At 55.9% G+C, this 13,596-nt stretch overlaps 1 protein-coding gene across 5 annotated transcripts in view; it reads right to left on the bottom strand.

Annotated features, from left to right (window-relative positions):
- Positions 1–6,629: 6,629 nt before the first annotated feature.
- Positions 6,630–13,596, bottom strand: part of TTLL1 (TTL family tubulin polyglutamylase complex subunit L1) — a 30,746-nt gene continuing 23,779 nt past the window's right edge. For all 5 annotated transcript variants that reach the window (XM_059401842.1, XM_059401841.1, XM_059401846.1 and 2 more), the window contains 2 exons: positions 11,921–12,084; positions 6,630–6,901 (listed from right to left, as the gene is read on the bottom strand). In XM_059401842.1, the coding sequence (XP_059257825.1) occupies positions 6,772–6,901; positions 11,921–12,084 (294 nt within the window). In that variant the 3' untranslated portion in view covers positions 6,630–6,771. The remainder of the gene's footprint in view (positions 6,902–11,920; positions 12,085–13,596) is intronic.

Raw genomic sequence — 13,596 nt, 5'->3', positions numbered from 1 at the left:
GAGTGTTGGGGTATGGGGGCCTCAAGTTAGGCAGAGCTCTGCTCCGGCCTGGGCGCTGTCAGGAAGGAAGCATCCCAGTAACTCTCATCCGGGGGCCCCTGGCTGGCTCCGTCGGTTCAGCATGCGACTCTTGATGTCGGGGTCATGAGTTCGGGCCCCACACTGGGCACAGAGCTTACTTAAAACAAAACCAAAACCAAACCTTTGCCCACAGGGAGGGGCCTGAGGAAGCCGGGCCAGGAGGTTTGGTCCTTCTGTGGCCTGAATGATGTTCACACTGTCGTCTGCTGTCCACGTTCAGTGATGACCGAGGGGTCCTGTCTTTCTCTTGATTATCAGGCAGAGTGGCCTTGTCTGGTGTTGGTATCTTGTACTGTTGTTTACGTTCCGCATGAGGACACCGAGCTGTGAGGACCAGGCCCACTCCCAGCTGCCAGGGCCACTTCCTGCTCTTCGGGGTCAATGTCAGAGGACAGAAGTCCTCCGGTCTGGCCAGCTGGAACAACTCCTAGTGCCTGCATTTTAAGATGTCTTCTCCTCACCACTGGCTCACAGAAGGAGAATGAGGCAGCCACAGGCCTCTGCTCCGTGTGTGTGTGTGTGTGTGTGTGTGTGTGTGTGTGTGTGTGTGTTTTGGGGGGCGGCACCTGGAACTCGGCAGTCCAGCTCGCTGTTCCAGCCACTATGGGAATCAGGCCTGGGTGTGAGCTGAGGCGGCTGGGCCTTGCCCAGAGTCCTCGGCCACAACGGGGGAGAGCCCCCCCCAGGCAGGAGGGAGCCCCCACGGTTCCCTCTTCTCAGGAGGCATCTGGCTACCGGCAGCTGATGCCTCGGGTGTGCTCTTGGGAGCAGCAGCTCAGGGGGAGGGGTGGGGAGAGGACCTGGAGGCCAGTGGGGGACGGGGGAAGGAGCGGGGGCAGAGGTGACACTGGGGACCAAATGCAGGAGACAGAAATCACAAAGACTCAGTTGGAACTGGAAAGAGGGGGGCGGGGGGAGCACTGGGAACGGCCTGAGTCTGACACCAGAGGCACCAAGCACGGGCGGGGCCTGGACGGTACAGGTCACAGGCATCGTGGGGCCATTACTGCCCGGTAGGCAGGGAGTCCCCCCCAACCCACCCCAGCAATCATAGTCACGCATAGTGATCATTTTACCCCAAAACCCCCAGAAAACCCTGGTTTTCTCCAAAGTGTCTGACTTGGCAGGACGCTGACTGAAGTGAGAGCTAAGCAGAGAACGGGGCTGCTCCTGGCTGGGACTGGAGCCACCAAATGGGGCAGTGGATGCCTAGGGGAGAGGCAGGAGGTGTGACCCTTCCAAGGACACACTCCGGACGACACCAGCGCCATGAGCCTTCATTGTGAGGCTGGGTGGGCTGAGGCAGCAAACCTGACGGAGAACAAGGTGGGTCACTGGTCCCCAGGTGGGCTAGTCCTCTGGGCCTCGCTCTTCTCTTACCCCCTGTACTGGTTTTCCACGGCCCCTCTAACAAATTCCCACAAATTAGGTGGCCTGAAACAACAGAAATTTGTTCTCTCACAATTCTGGGGGCCGCGGTCTGAAGTTAAGGTGTTGTCAGTGCAGGCTCCTGCTGAGGGGGCCTTCTGGAGGGAGAGTCTGTTCTGGTCCCTCTTCCAGCTTCTGCTGGCCGCCAGCTTGCCTGGCGCTCTGTAGCGAGGGGCGGCCTCAGCCCCGTCTCTGCCTCTGTCCTCACGAGGCCTTCTCTGTGTGATTGCGTCGTCTCTTCTGATAAGGACACCAGTCATTAGACTTAGGGCCCACCCTAAACCTGAGAGGATTTCATCTTGAGATCCTTAACTCCTCCGCCTACAAAGACCTATCTCCAAATAAGGTCACATTCCAAGGTCCTGGCTTGGCATGAAATTTGCAGGGGCGCCATCCAACCCACTACACCGCCAAGAAGCCTCGTCACTGGTGCCCCTTGAGGTTGAGGCTCTGAAGAGGACGTCCCCGCAGAAGTAGGCCCAGGGACCAGGTCCAAAGCCCTGCGTGGCTCCGGGGGCTACATGGCAGGTGTAAGGCGCTCCGAGGAAGCCGCCGCTGCCATTCCCTGGGCCACCATCCTGGCCAAACCTTCAGGATCCCAGTGAAGATGGCCACGAGGGCCCCACTGGCCCGTCACCACATTTTGTGGGGCACACCTGGGTCCCCCGCCCAAGAGGCTGCTGCCATTGGTGGTCAGTGAGGCTCACTACCCGTCCACGAGGGCACAGGGCCACCCGAGCCATCTGCACGGCCACCTTTGAAGCCCCATTCAAGCTACGGCTTCTTCACCCCTGAACCCCGGAAGCAGGCTTTGCTCAGGACTTTGCAGTCTCCGAAGATCCAGAAAGAGGATGTGGGCTCTGACTGGAGTTACCAAACAGCGTGTTTACATGAGAAAAATCAAGGGAGCTGAACTTGAAAATGGAAAAAACAAAATGTGGACAAGTGGGAGGCAGGGGAAGCCTGTGGCTCCCTACAGGGGACCCTGTGGTCCCCTAGGTTGTTTCTGCTCAAGGAGCACCAGCCACGGGGGCAGTAAGCGGGAGATAGACCGCTTTGAATGCTCCCAGACACACAAGTATGGAAATGCTATTTTTAACTTAAAAGTATAGGAGATACAATATAGTTCACAAGCTGGGACAGATCAGGGAACATGAGAATACAGCGTCTTCCCAAATGAGAAACAGGAAGCAAAATTGGAAAGATGCTCCTGTTGCCTCACAAAGGGTCCTGAAATGCCCGGAGGGCGGTCTGCTTGGGCACAGCACCTGTTAAATGACACAGCGGCCACCTTGTGAGTGCCTGGTCGCTGAGCAGAACCAGGTGCTGGGCCTCGAGGCAGGCTGGCCAGGGTCCCCGCAGCCGACCCTCAGCTGCCTCCCTGAGAGCCTGATGATGCTGGGGAGACCAAGGGCCAGGGTGCTGGGAGGAAACACCGCCCCCAGCTGGCTGGGGGAGGCAGCGGAGCTGGAAATGGTCCTTGGAGGAAGATGGACAGTCCAGGGAGAGAAGAGTCGGGTGAGTTTGGGACTGGTGGACAAAGCATGTGCAGAGGGCCTCCTGAATCCTCCCAAGGACAAGAGACTTTGTCTTTTGGGCAGTGCGTCGAAGAACCACCACACACTGGGGCAAAATGGACGCTAATTAAAATATATATATATCTCCTGCTGGCCTGAGGTTGAAGCCTGACTGGGGACGGGGTGGGGGTGGGCCTGCAGACTGAGACTGGTGCGGGGCTCGGCAGGGGTCCGGCGGGGAGGCCCAGGGGAAGGAGGAGGCTGAGTGAGGAGGCTGTCACCAGGCTTAGGGACCGCGGGGTGGGGAGACATTTAGGAAGACACTGTGGTGTTCCCAGCTTGTGCACCCACGAGGGAATACTGGGGAGCAGCCCGTTGGAGAAGCAGGGAAATGACAAATGTGCTCTGGAAAAAAATAAAATCAAACAAAAAAAGAATCCTTGTGAAAATGACCCTCAGAGTTTGGAACCCGCCCTTCCAGCCCCCATCGAAAGGGGAAAAAATTAACGGGAGCTGATAAGAAAGCAGAAAGTGTCATCCTGGACGATTCCAAAGGGGGGACGGCTCGGTGATGAATAGCGTTTACAATCCACGAATTTCCGTGGCCTGCTTCGGACATCGCCCGCTTCCCGCCCCTGTGTGTTCTGGAAGTGTTCGGAGGAAACATCTGCCCCAGAACATGACATCGCCGATGTGACAGTCAGTGTTGGACGGAATCTTTCTAGCAGACCCGCCTTCACCGAGCAACCTGCACGTCGGCAAACTAACGACTTCTCTCCTGAGGTTGACCGTGTTGCCCTTTGTGCTCAGATCGAGGTCAGTGTTCCCAGCCGGGGACTCCACCCTGCTCCCAGAGACCCTGAGAACAAATCAAAAACAACACAACTGAGAAGCTGGGTTGGAGGACGTGGTGGCTGGAACAGCCGTGGGCTGGAGCCAGGGGTGGAGGCCCTCTGCCCCGCGGACTGTGCCCCTCCTGGGTCAGGAGACGTGTCGGAGCCGCAGCGCCAGTGGGGCGGGCCGGACCCGGGGCTGTGACACTGGTGACTTCTGAAGCGGATATAATTAATCTCCTTCTATATACCAACCGGCCAAGGTCCAAAGATCCCCTGGCCAGCCTTGGGACGAGCTAATAAATGGCAGAGTCAGGCTTGGAGCCCAGGTCTGACTCGAGGTCAAAGCCACACCCGCCAGGAACGTTAGACCTCAGATGAGGCCATGGAGGTGGAACAATCTTAGGCTTTCAGGGACACCGCAGACAAGTCCCCTCAAACTGCAATTCATGTGAATGTCGGCTGAGTGCCACTTGTGTCACACCTCTCTCTCTCTGTCCTACCACCTAAAGGGCCCTTTTCCCCAACTGGCCGTGAAATGGCATTCAACACATGTGAGCACACAGACACACGTGACAGGACGTATAAACCAGACATGTGTTCACACACGGGTGCGAGGAAGACTTCGGTCAGCGTGCTATGTCCTCAGTACACCACCAGGAGACCAAACCCTACTACTAATACCACAACAAGACAGGTGGGGAGTTTTTTTGGTTTTTGTTTTTTTTCAGGTGGGGAGTTTTTTGTTTTGCCTTTAAAAAAAAAAAAGATTTTATCTATTTGACAGAGAGAGAAAGGGAGAGGGAGAGAGAGAGAGCACATTGAGCAGGGAGCCTGATGTGGGGCTCGATCCCAGGACCCCAGGATTATGACCTGAGCCAAAGGCCGACGCTTAACTGACTGAGCCACCCAAGCGCCCCTCAGGTGGGGAGTTTTAAAGATAAATTCAAGACAGTGACTGAAGCAGCAGTGAACAGTGTCAAGCATGACTGTCAGGAAAAGGCTCTTTCTAGAAGGAGCCCGCATCTCGGGGGTTACTGGCGTTCATCAGTCACTCTGCCGGACTGACTCAAGGCTTCCCGGATTCTCCTCCACCTCACTCGGTGTCCAGGGCGGCTTCACGTCAGCTCAGCACCCCTGGAGTTGGGCCCGGCCGCCAGCTGCCAACGACGCTTACCTCTGGTAAGCGGTAAGGACCCCTGGATGCTCACGTCCACTGGGCCACACAGCAGGGACCGTCTGGGCCCATCTGACAGACTCACCTCCAAAATCGAAGTGACAAAAACTGGTCTCTTCCTGAGCAGCAGGACAGATTACTGACACACAGTCCCAGTTGCTGGTTTTCCTCAGAGTCACAGTTAGAGGGACTGACACCGAAGTAGCTGTCAGGCTAAAGATCTTGCTTTCTCACAGCACCATGACTCTGTGAGACAGTCAGCTTTCGTTCTTAGGTCAGCACAGTATTTTTTTTTCAGCGCAGTATTTTTAAAACATGAACACTTTGTAATAAACTCAGTCGGATGCTGAGGCTGTCTGTCTCTGGAAAGAGCTGGTTTCAGGCACTTGTGAATCGATTCTTCCAGGAAATAGGGTGTTGTGATTTATAATAAGAAATATAGGGACGTGTGGGTGGCTCAGTCGGCTAAGCGTCTGCCTTCGGCTCAGGTCGTGATCCCAGGGTCCTGGGATGGAGCCCCGCATCGGGCTCCCTGCTCCTTGGGAAGCCTGCTTCTCCCTCTCCTACTCCCCCTGCTTGTGTTCCCCTCTCTCGCATGTCTCTCTCAAATGAATAAATAAAATCTTTTAATTTAAAAAAAAAAAAAAAGAAAGAGAGAGATTTGGTCTTTGTCCCTCTTCCTGTCACACAGTTCCTAAAACCCCTGTCCTTTCCTTTCCAAGAGCGACAGGGACAGCTTTTTGTTAGAATACTTAGTTCTGTTCCCTGGTCCTGAAATAGCCCCGGGTACTAAAAGAGAAACGGTGTCTTCTGTTATTCCTAACGAGCTCCTTTCAACCAAGCCAGTTTGGGCTGATGGCTGACCCGGTGGCTGGGGGCTCCCAGGTAGACGGACTGGCTGCCAGGGGACCACGCGGGGATCAGAGGGTGGACACTTCCAGCCGCTGCCCCCCAGCTCTTGGGGAGGAGGTGGGGCTAAAGGTTGAATCAATCTTTGATGGCCAATGATTTAATCAACCAATGCCATATATAATGAAACCTTCACAAATCTCGAATACGGACTCCAGAGAGCTTCCAGGCTGGTCACCCCAGGAAGGTGCTGGAAGGGCGGCGTACCCAGGGAGGGCCCGGAAGCTCCCCACCCCTTCCCCCATACCTTGGCTCCTGCATCTCTTCCATCGGGCTGACCCGAGTTGCATCCTTCATGAGAAATGGGTAATCGAGCAGGTGAACGGTTTTCCTGAGTCCCATGAGCCACTCTGGCCAAGGAATGAAGCCCTTGGAGAAAGGTGGTGGGAACCTCCCACTTAGAGCAGGGAGGTCAGGAGTACAGGAGACAGCCAGGATCGGCTTCTGAGGTTATGGCGATGCGGGGGCAGGGGGGACAGCTTTGCGGGACTGGGTCCTTCCCCGGTGGGATCAGACGCCATCTCCAGGCAGATGGTATCAAAATGGAGAGAAATCGTGGACACCCAGCACCAGCCAGAGGAGCGCAGACAGGCTGGGTGTGGGGAAAACCCCCACAGGTCTGGTCTCAGAGGTACTGCGTGAGAGGGAAGGAGAAGCGGGGCATCTTTCCTCCCAAGAGACTCCTTAACCTCCCAAAGAAGTGCCTTTATTTACAGCGCTTAGGAAAGAGGGGAAAAAGCTCTAGAAAAAGGAAAAGTTTGAAATGGGCCCAGGTGCGCTGAGTATCCGGCAGGTCTGGCTCGCCGTCTTTCGTGGCGACTGGTGCTCACTTCCAGGTGGTGAGGACGGTTCTGCCCGAGTCTCGCGATCGGCCCCCCTTGGGCCCCTGCGACTGGCCCTGACGACTTCTCAGCTCTCGGTCAGCGCCATCGCCCTGCGCCAGCTCTTCGTCATAGCTGGAAACAGAGGATCACCTTCAGGGGTTGGCAGAAGGGGCAGCAGCGCCGAGCACGGCCAATCCCGTAAATCCCACGTCGCCCAGGGAAGCAGCTTGCCCGCCCCCCAACCCCCCACATGCCTCCCGACTGCCAGCCCAGCAGACCCTGCCTGAGACCGCAGAGCAGGCGGGTACAGACTTGCTAAATTACTCTGTGAACTGTTCCCGGCTCCTGCCGTCAATGTTTTCTAAAGGCTTCCTACCAGGTGGAAGTCGGCAGTGACCCCCAAAGAAACATGAGACACCAGAGAGGTGAGGGAGAGGACAGATGTCTGGAAATACTCTTACACACAACATCTGGGGGCAGGTATGATGGACCCCACTTCAAACGGGGAACAGGGTGCGAATGACCCACCGGGGGGAGGGGACCAGGACAGGGCGAGCAGGTCACCTCTGCAAGAAAGGCCAGATTGAGCACCCACCAGCTGAGGCCTCCCCTGCATTGGCCCAGTAGCTTTCCCGTGCCAGACCTGTGCGGTGTGAAAGCATGGCCTGTGTAGGACACAGAGCCTGGGCTTCTGCCTCAGAAAAGACGGAGCTAGAATTGTGGATGCCCGTGCCCGATTCGGACATCTGGGTAGTCCCTGGCTTCTCTTGCCACAGTGAGCGCCTCCTAAGGGGTCCACAAGGCTGGAGAAACGTCACCGCACCCACTGTGGGGCCTGGCAGGTGCAGGCCCTGGTGAGGGGTCCCGCTTGTGGGGTCCCAGTGACTTTGAGCACCCTCCCGACGGATTCCCACTTTCCATCTGCCCCTGGGAGAGGTTTACTCAGTGTCGGAAGGTCTGTGGGATCAAATAAATCCCAAGACTTCAGACTCTTAATTGGGGCCTTTTAACCCTGTGGATCAAGAGCATGAAAACATTTCTGTTCCCTAGTAAACCTCCTTCCTAGGTGTCCTTTGGTGGCCACGCCCTGACTGAGGAGCCTCTGTCGTAAGTAGATGTTCGTGTACAATGCGAAAGGTACGATGCTGCTCAGTTAGGTTGCATTAGCTGAATTTTGCTGACTTCTCGAAAAGGGGCTATTTCTGTTCTACGTTTATTCCCAGAATCGGAATCCGCAAGCTGAGAGCAGTGTGGGGGAGAAGCTTTGGAAGCTGAAGAACATATTTGCTGCCTTGTGCTGCTGCTGGCAAATGCGGGGCCGCGAGGGAAAGGCGAGGACGAGGAAGGCCAGTTTGTTGACTGTCACCCACACGGCACACACTGCGCGGCTTCCCTCTTCCGGAATGGGGGTCAGGGCAACACGGAGGGCCCTCCTCTCCCCTAGCTCCTTCAGGAGAGATGCTGCTGCAGGGGGGGACTCCCCAGGGACACTGAGGTTCTGATGTGGGGGTCCCTCCCCACCCCAAGGACTGCTAGAGCCCCTGAGTCCCCACTCACGAGTTAGCACTCCCCATCACCACTCTGTTGCTGGTTCTGTGTCTCCATCGCTGCAGTGACCCCCATCTGTCTGGCTCACAGTGCCCCCCAGCACCTCACTGCTGGGTGGGTGTGCAGGAAGAATGCACTGACGACGGCGGGGGGAGTGGGCGGAGCGACCACACAGGGCTCACCGGCCTCGCTGTGCCTGTGGCAAGCAGCGGGGCTCTGGGATGGGCTGTTCCCAGGGGTGCTGCTGGGATGGTCTCCTAGGGCCCCTTCTCATTCGAGCAGAATGACAAGGGGGTTGCAGTCACTGGCACGGTCCAGACCGTGTTTTATTTTTTATTTTTTTATTTTTATTTTTATTTTATTTTATTTTATTTTTTTTAAAGATTTTATTTATTTATTTGACAGAGAGAAATCACAAGTAGATGGAGAGGCAGGCAGAGAGAGAGAGAGAGGGAAGCAGGCTCCCCGCTGAGCAGAGAGCCCGATGCGGGACTCGATCCCAGGACCCTGAGATCATGACCTGAGCCGAAGGCAGCGGCTTAACCCACTGAGCCACCCAGGCGCCCCTATTTTTTTATTTTTAAAAGATTTATTTATTGGGACGCCTGGGTGGCTCAGTTGGCGTCTGCCTTCGGCTCAGGTCATGATCCCAGGGGGTCCTGGGGTTGAGCCCCACCCACATCAGGTTCCTTGCTCAACGGGGAGCCTGCTTCTCCCTCTGCCTGCTGTTTCCCCTGCTTACGTGCGTGTTCTATCTCTCTAACAAACGAATAAATAAAAGCTTAAAAAAAAAAGATCAGGGATGCCTGGTGGCTCAGTTGGTTAAGCGGTTGCCTTCAGCTCAGGTCACAATCCCAGGGCCTTGGGATCGAGTCCCACGTCAGGCTCCTGGCTCAGTGGGGAGCCTGCTTCTCCCTCTCCCTCTGCCCCTGCTCATGTGCCCACCTCCTCTCTCTCCCTCTCTCTCTGTAAAATAAATAAAATCTTTAAAAAAAAAGATCAATTACCTTATTTAGAGAGGGAGAGAGTGAGTGGGGGGAGGGGCAGCGGGAGAGAGAGAATCTCAAGCAGACTCTGGGCTGAGCAGGGAGCCCCATGCGGGGCTGGACCCTGCATCTCATGACCTGAGCCAAAGGCAGATGCTTAATGGACTGAGCCACCACAGTTGGGCTTTAAAGGCTGTGCAAGCGTATACCCAGCACCTTCAGCCCTGGGCCCTGGAGGCTGCAGGCACAGAAAGCCAGGCCGCATGGCTTGAAGGCCAGGATGGCGATCAGGGCAACAAGAGCACCTACTTCTGGGGGCCAGCACCGGTAGCATGACCTTGGGCGGCTAACTGGCGCTTGGCTTCCTCCTCTTGCTTCTGGCATACTCTGGAGACCACTGCGAGCCCCCCACGGGAGGCAGAGCACCGACGCAGTAGAAAGTCAGGGCCCTCCATGCCCACGCAGCCGGCTACCACTGTAGGAGGCCATGGCTGGGAGCCAGCAACGGGCTTCCTGACCATGAGGTCCTCTGAGCACTGGGGAGCAGGCCTGCGTGGAAGCGCCTGGATCGATTAGCTCTGCGCGGGAGCCCTCCTTACTCAAAGGGGTGAGGGGGCACCGAACGGGTTGGGGGGGGGTCACCTTTTTGCTTTGTCAGCTAACAGCAATGAGGCTCAGACTCTGTCTTTAACTGGAAGTGGGGTGTCTCCCCCAACAGCCCCGGGGCTCCAAGAGCCTGGCCTGCCGCCACACTGGCTGGAGGAAGACCGATCCCCTCAGAACTCACCGGCCACCTGCAAACCCCCGAGTCCCCACCTCATCCTGGAACGTCCTCTGCACCTTCCTGCGCTAAACCCCGGCTCTCCCTGAAGACATGGCTTCCCTGCCGCCCCTCCAGTGGGGGTGCTTTCCCTCGCACCCATCGTGCCCCGGGGGCTGGAGGGAGCCCCCCACAAAGCCCCCCTCCCAGGTCAGCAGGATCCACCAGGCGCCTTGTGCAGTTACCTGTAACCTGATTCCTTACCATTCAGGCCCCTGGCTCCCGGTTCTTGGTCAGGGCGATGACCAAACAAGAGACCCCAATTCCCTGACCTTGCACCACCCCCCGTGACCTCGTCCTCCGCCTCAGCTCAGGCCCGTTCCCGCGGCCCCCGGGGGACAGTTGTGTCCAGTAACCGCCATCCCGCAAAGCCTGGATTGCAGACCCTCCCTCTGACCTCTGCCTCTGCTTCCCCCGCTCGCATCCCTGTGCCCCAAGCCCAGCAGCCCGCAAGCCCCAGGACCTCCTGTCCCCTCCCACTGCCCCCCGCTGTCCTCCCCTCTCACCCTCCTCCCTGGCCGACAAGCCCCCAGCGCTGGCCACTTCCCGCCCCCGGCTCACCCTGCACTTACCCACTTAACCACTGCCCGCGGCTGGAGAAAACCAGCCCCATGCTGAGTGGTCACACTCGCAGCTCCCCACCACTGCCCCCGAGGCCCCACACTGCCCTTCTGAGCTGACCTTCCCCCCTCCCCGGTGCTGCGCGCATACGTCAAGGGCACACGGCGGAGACAGCGCCGTCAGCCGTGGGCTCTGGAGTCCGAGTCCCCACGCCAGTAACGCCCACCTGGGATCGGCGTGCGACACACGAGGTTCACTACAAATTTCTTCCTTTGTTTTCTAGAAACGTTAAATGTGCATTTTTACTTTTACACAAAGACTAACGTGACCCTAACACACACGCCCCTTGCATCTGGGGCCCTGATTTCGCCGTTTCTCCAGCTCCCCTTCCAGACCTCACAGCCCACGGTAGCCGCACCCACACAGACCAGCGAACACGTGTCCCTCGCGCACCCTTTTCTACAACGAACTTTCCTCCCGCAGCCCCCCAGGCCCCACCAGAGCTCCTGGGCCATGCTCTCAGCGGCCACTCACTATCCCACAGTACGAACCAATGGTACGTCACTCAACCACTGTCCCCTTGACAGGCTCGCACGCTGCTCCCACTCGCGGTCACCACCAATAGGCCACTGTACCTCTCCAAACCTGTTTCCGCATGCGTGAGAGGGAGCTCGTGACAACACTGACCTCAGGGGGTCTCTGGGGAAATGAAGCTCTGCACGATTTGGGGGCATGTGGGCAGCCCTCAGCTGTCAGGATCATCGCGAACATTCTCGCCTTCCCAACTCTGTGAGATCGCTTGCAGGAGCCCCACTCAAGCGGGACACACAGAGGCTCGAAGAACTGCAGAGAGTTCATCAGGGTCCCACAGCTCCAGCTGCTGGAGCCTGGGTGCGCACCGGGGCTCTCTGCTCCATGGTGGCCCGGGAGAAGGCAAGCCATAGAGCTCTCCTGCTCCCACCTGTTCCCACCTGCTCCCACCTGCCCCAGCGGCTCACGTGGTGCCCAGCAGGTGGCAAACGCTCCATCAATGTTGATCAAGCAAAAGACCCAGACAAGGGCCTAGTTTAAGACACGTTTTTCTGCTACAACATGACCTATCCCGCAACACTGATAATAAATAAAAATACTTGGCCCAAGGCAAGTCCACACACGTGTAGAAAATCCACGTTGGGCCATGATGCCCCTCAACCCGAAACGCACAAGGACAGCTGCCCAGTCTGCACACAGACTTACAGAATTTCGTAATTGCCGAGGACTTCCTTCGGGGGTGACTTGTTCCATTTACAGTCTGGAATCTCGCCGTTCGGGACCGCAATATTGAGAGTGTCGTTGATCAGGTTATACTTCAGGATTCGGTCGTTGGCGGTGCTGGAGGTGAGAGACGGGGACGCGTTCACCTGCGAGAGGAAAGGAACCGCGTTCTTCACTGGGATGGCGGACTCCTGCGGGTGAACACGTGTGCTGCCAAGGAAAAGGCCAGCTACCACACACTGTGGGTCAGACTGTCATGTCATACTGTTTGTATCTAATATCCTCCAGTACTTCGTATAGGAAGCATTTTTGGATCTGCTTTCATTAGCTATTGGATAAAATATAAATAAATATTGAAAACAGGCCAGGATTAGGACTTGCAAATCACTTATCAAACAAATAAAAATGTTAAGTGAAGGCGTGCCCAGGGGGGCTCAGTTGGTTAAGCGTCTACCTTTGGCTCAGATCGTGATCCCTTGCACTGTTGTACGTTGGCTACTCTGCTAGCAGCACAGAGACCGAGTCTGGCTGTTTGGGAGAAACTGGATTCTAAAATCTTTAGAAAAAATGATGGGGCACTTGGGTGGCTCAGTTGTTAAGCATCTGCCTTCAGCTCAGGTCATGATCCCACTGTCCTGGGATCAAGCCCCACGTCGGGCTCCCTGCTCAGTGAGGAGCCTGCTTCTCCCTCTCCAGCTCCCCCGCACTTGTGCTCTTTCACCATCTTTCTCTCTGTCAAATAAACAAAATCTTTTTAAAAAAATGTCAAGTGACACTAGATCACAAATACAACTTCCGTGTCTACCTGTGTGATGAGCTCTGTCCCAAGTATTGAAAGTCTCCCCCACCCCTAGCTTTGCTGGAATCAGTGAACCAGATCAGCCTGACCAAGCAGCATCGTGGGGTTGGAGTAAAACGTAATGTACCCCCCTTTGAGTAATCTCTGTACCCAACATGGGGCTCAAACTCAGGACCCCAAGATCAAGAGTCGGATTTTCTACCTACCGACTGAGCCACCCAGGTGTCCCGGGGGCCCCTTTTTGGTGAAGGGAGTAATTAAGTCACCAACAAAGCAATATTCTGCCAAATTAGGAACCCATCTGAAAGACAGAAAGTTAGTCCCATAAGGGCCCTGAGCTGCTAAGCAATGTCAAACGTCCACAGGTTAAAATGCACTTACTGTGTGGAGAGACCCACAGGACATCAGTTACGACCTACTCACTCTTACTTTAGGCACAGCTATAATGCTCTTGGTTAGCTGTTCCCTCAGGCCGCGGGAGAGCGGAGCAGCAAGTCTGCAAGTGGTTCAGGTTTCTCCCGAACAGCAAGACTCTGTCTCGGAGCTGCCAGCAGAGTGGCAAATGTACAACAGTGAAAGGGACTGTACGAACCTCAGGCGCCCTTGGAATTACTATGCTCCCATACCAGAACACCAAGATTATCATAGATATGCTAAAATTAAGGTCTGTTATTACGTGTTATTCACAATTACGATCTAGCTCGTCAAGGAAAGCTTGACTTCCATTCAAGTTACTTTTTTTTTAACGGAACAGTGGGTTGTACAGTGGACTTTGAAAATGGAAAAAGAAAACACAGAAATATTCCATATTTGCACCTGCAAATCCCTCTCTATCTCTACGTATATCTCCATGCATGCC

Source organism: Mustela nigripes, chromosome 6, assembly GCF_022355385.1.
Source record: "Mustela nigripes isolate SB6536 chromosome 6, MUSNIG.SB6536, whole genome shotgun sequence".
Lineage (NCBI taxonomy): Eukaryota > Metazoa > Chordata > Mammalia > Carnivora > Mustelidae > Mustela > Mustela nigripes.
The sequence above is the reverse complement of the archived record's forward strand: the minus strand, read 5'-3'. Positions and strand labels throughout refer to the sequence as shown.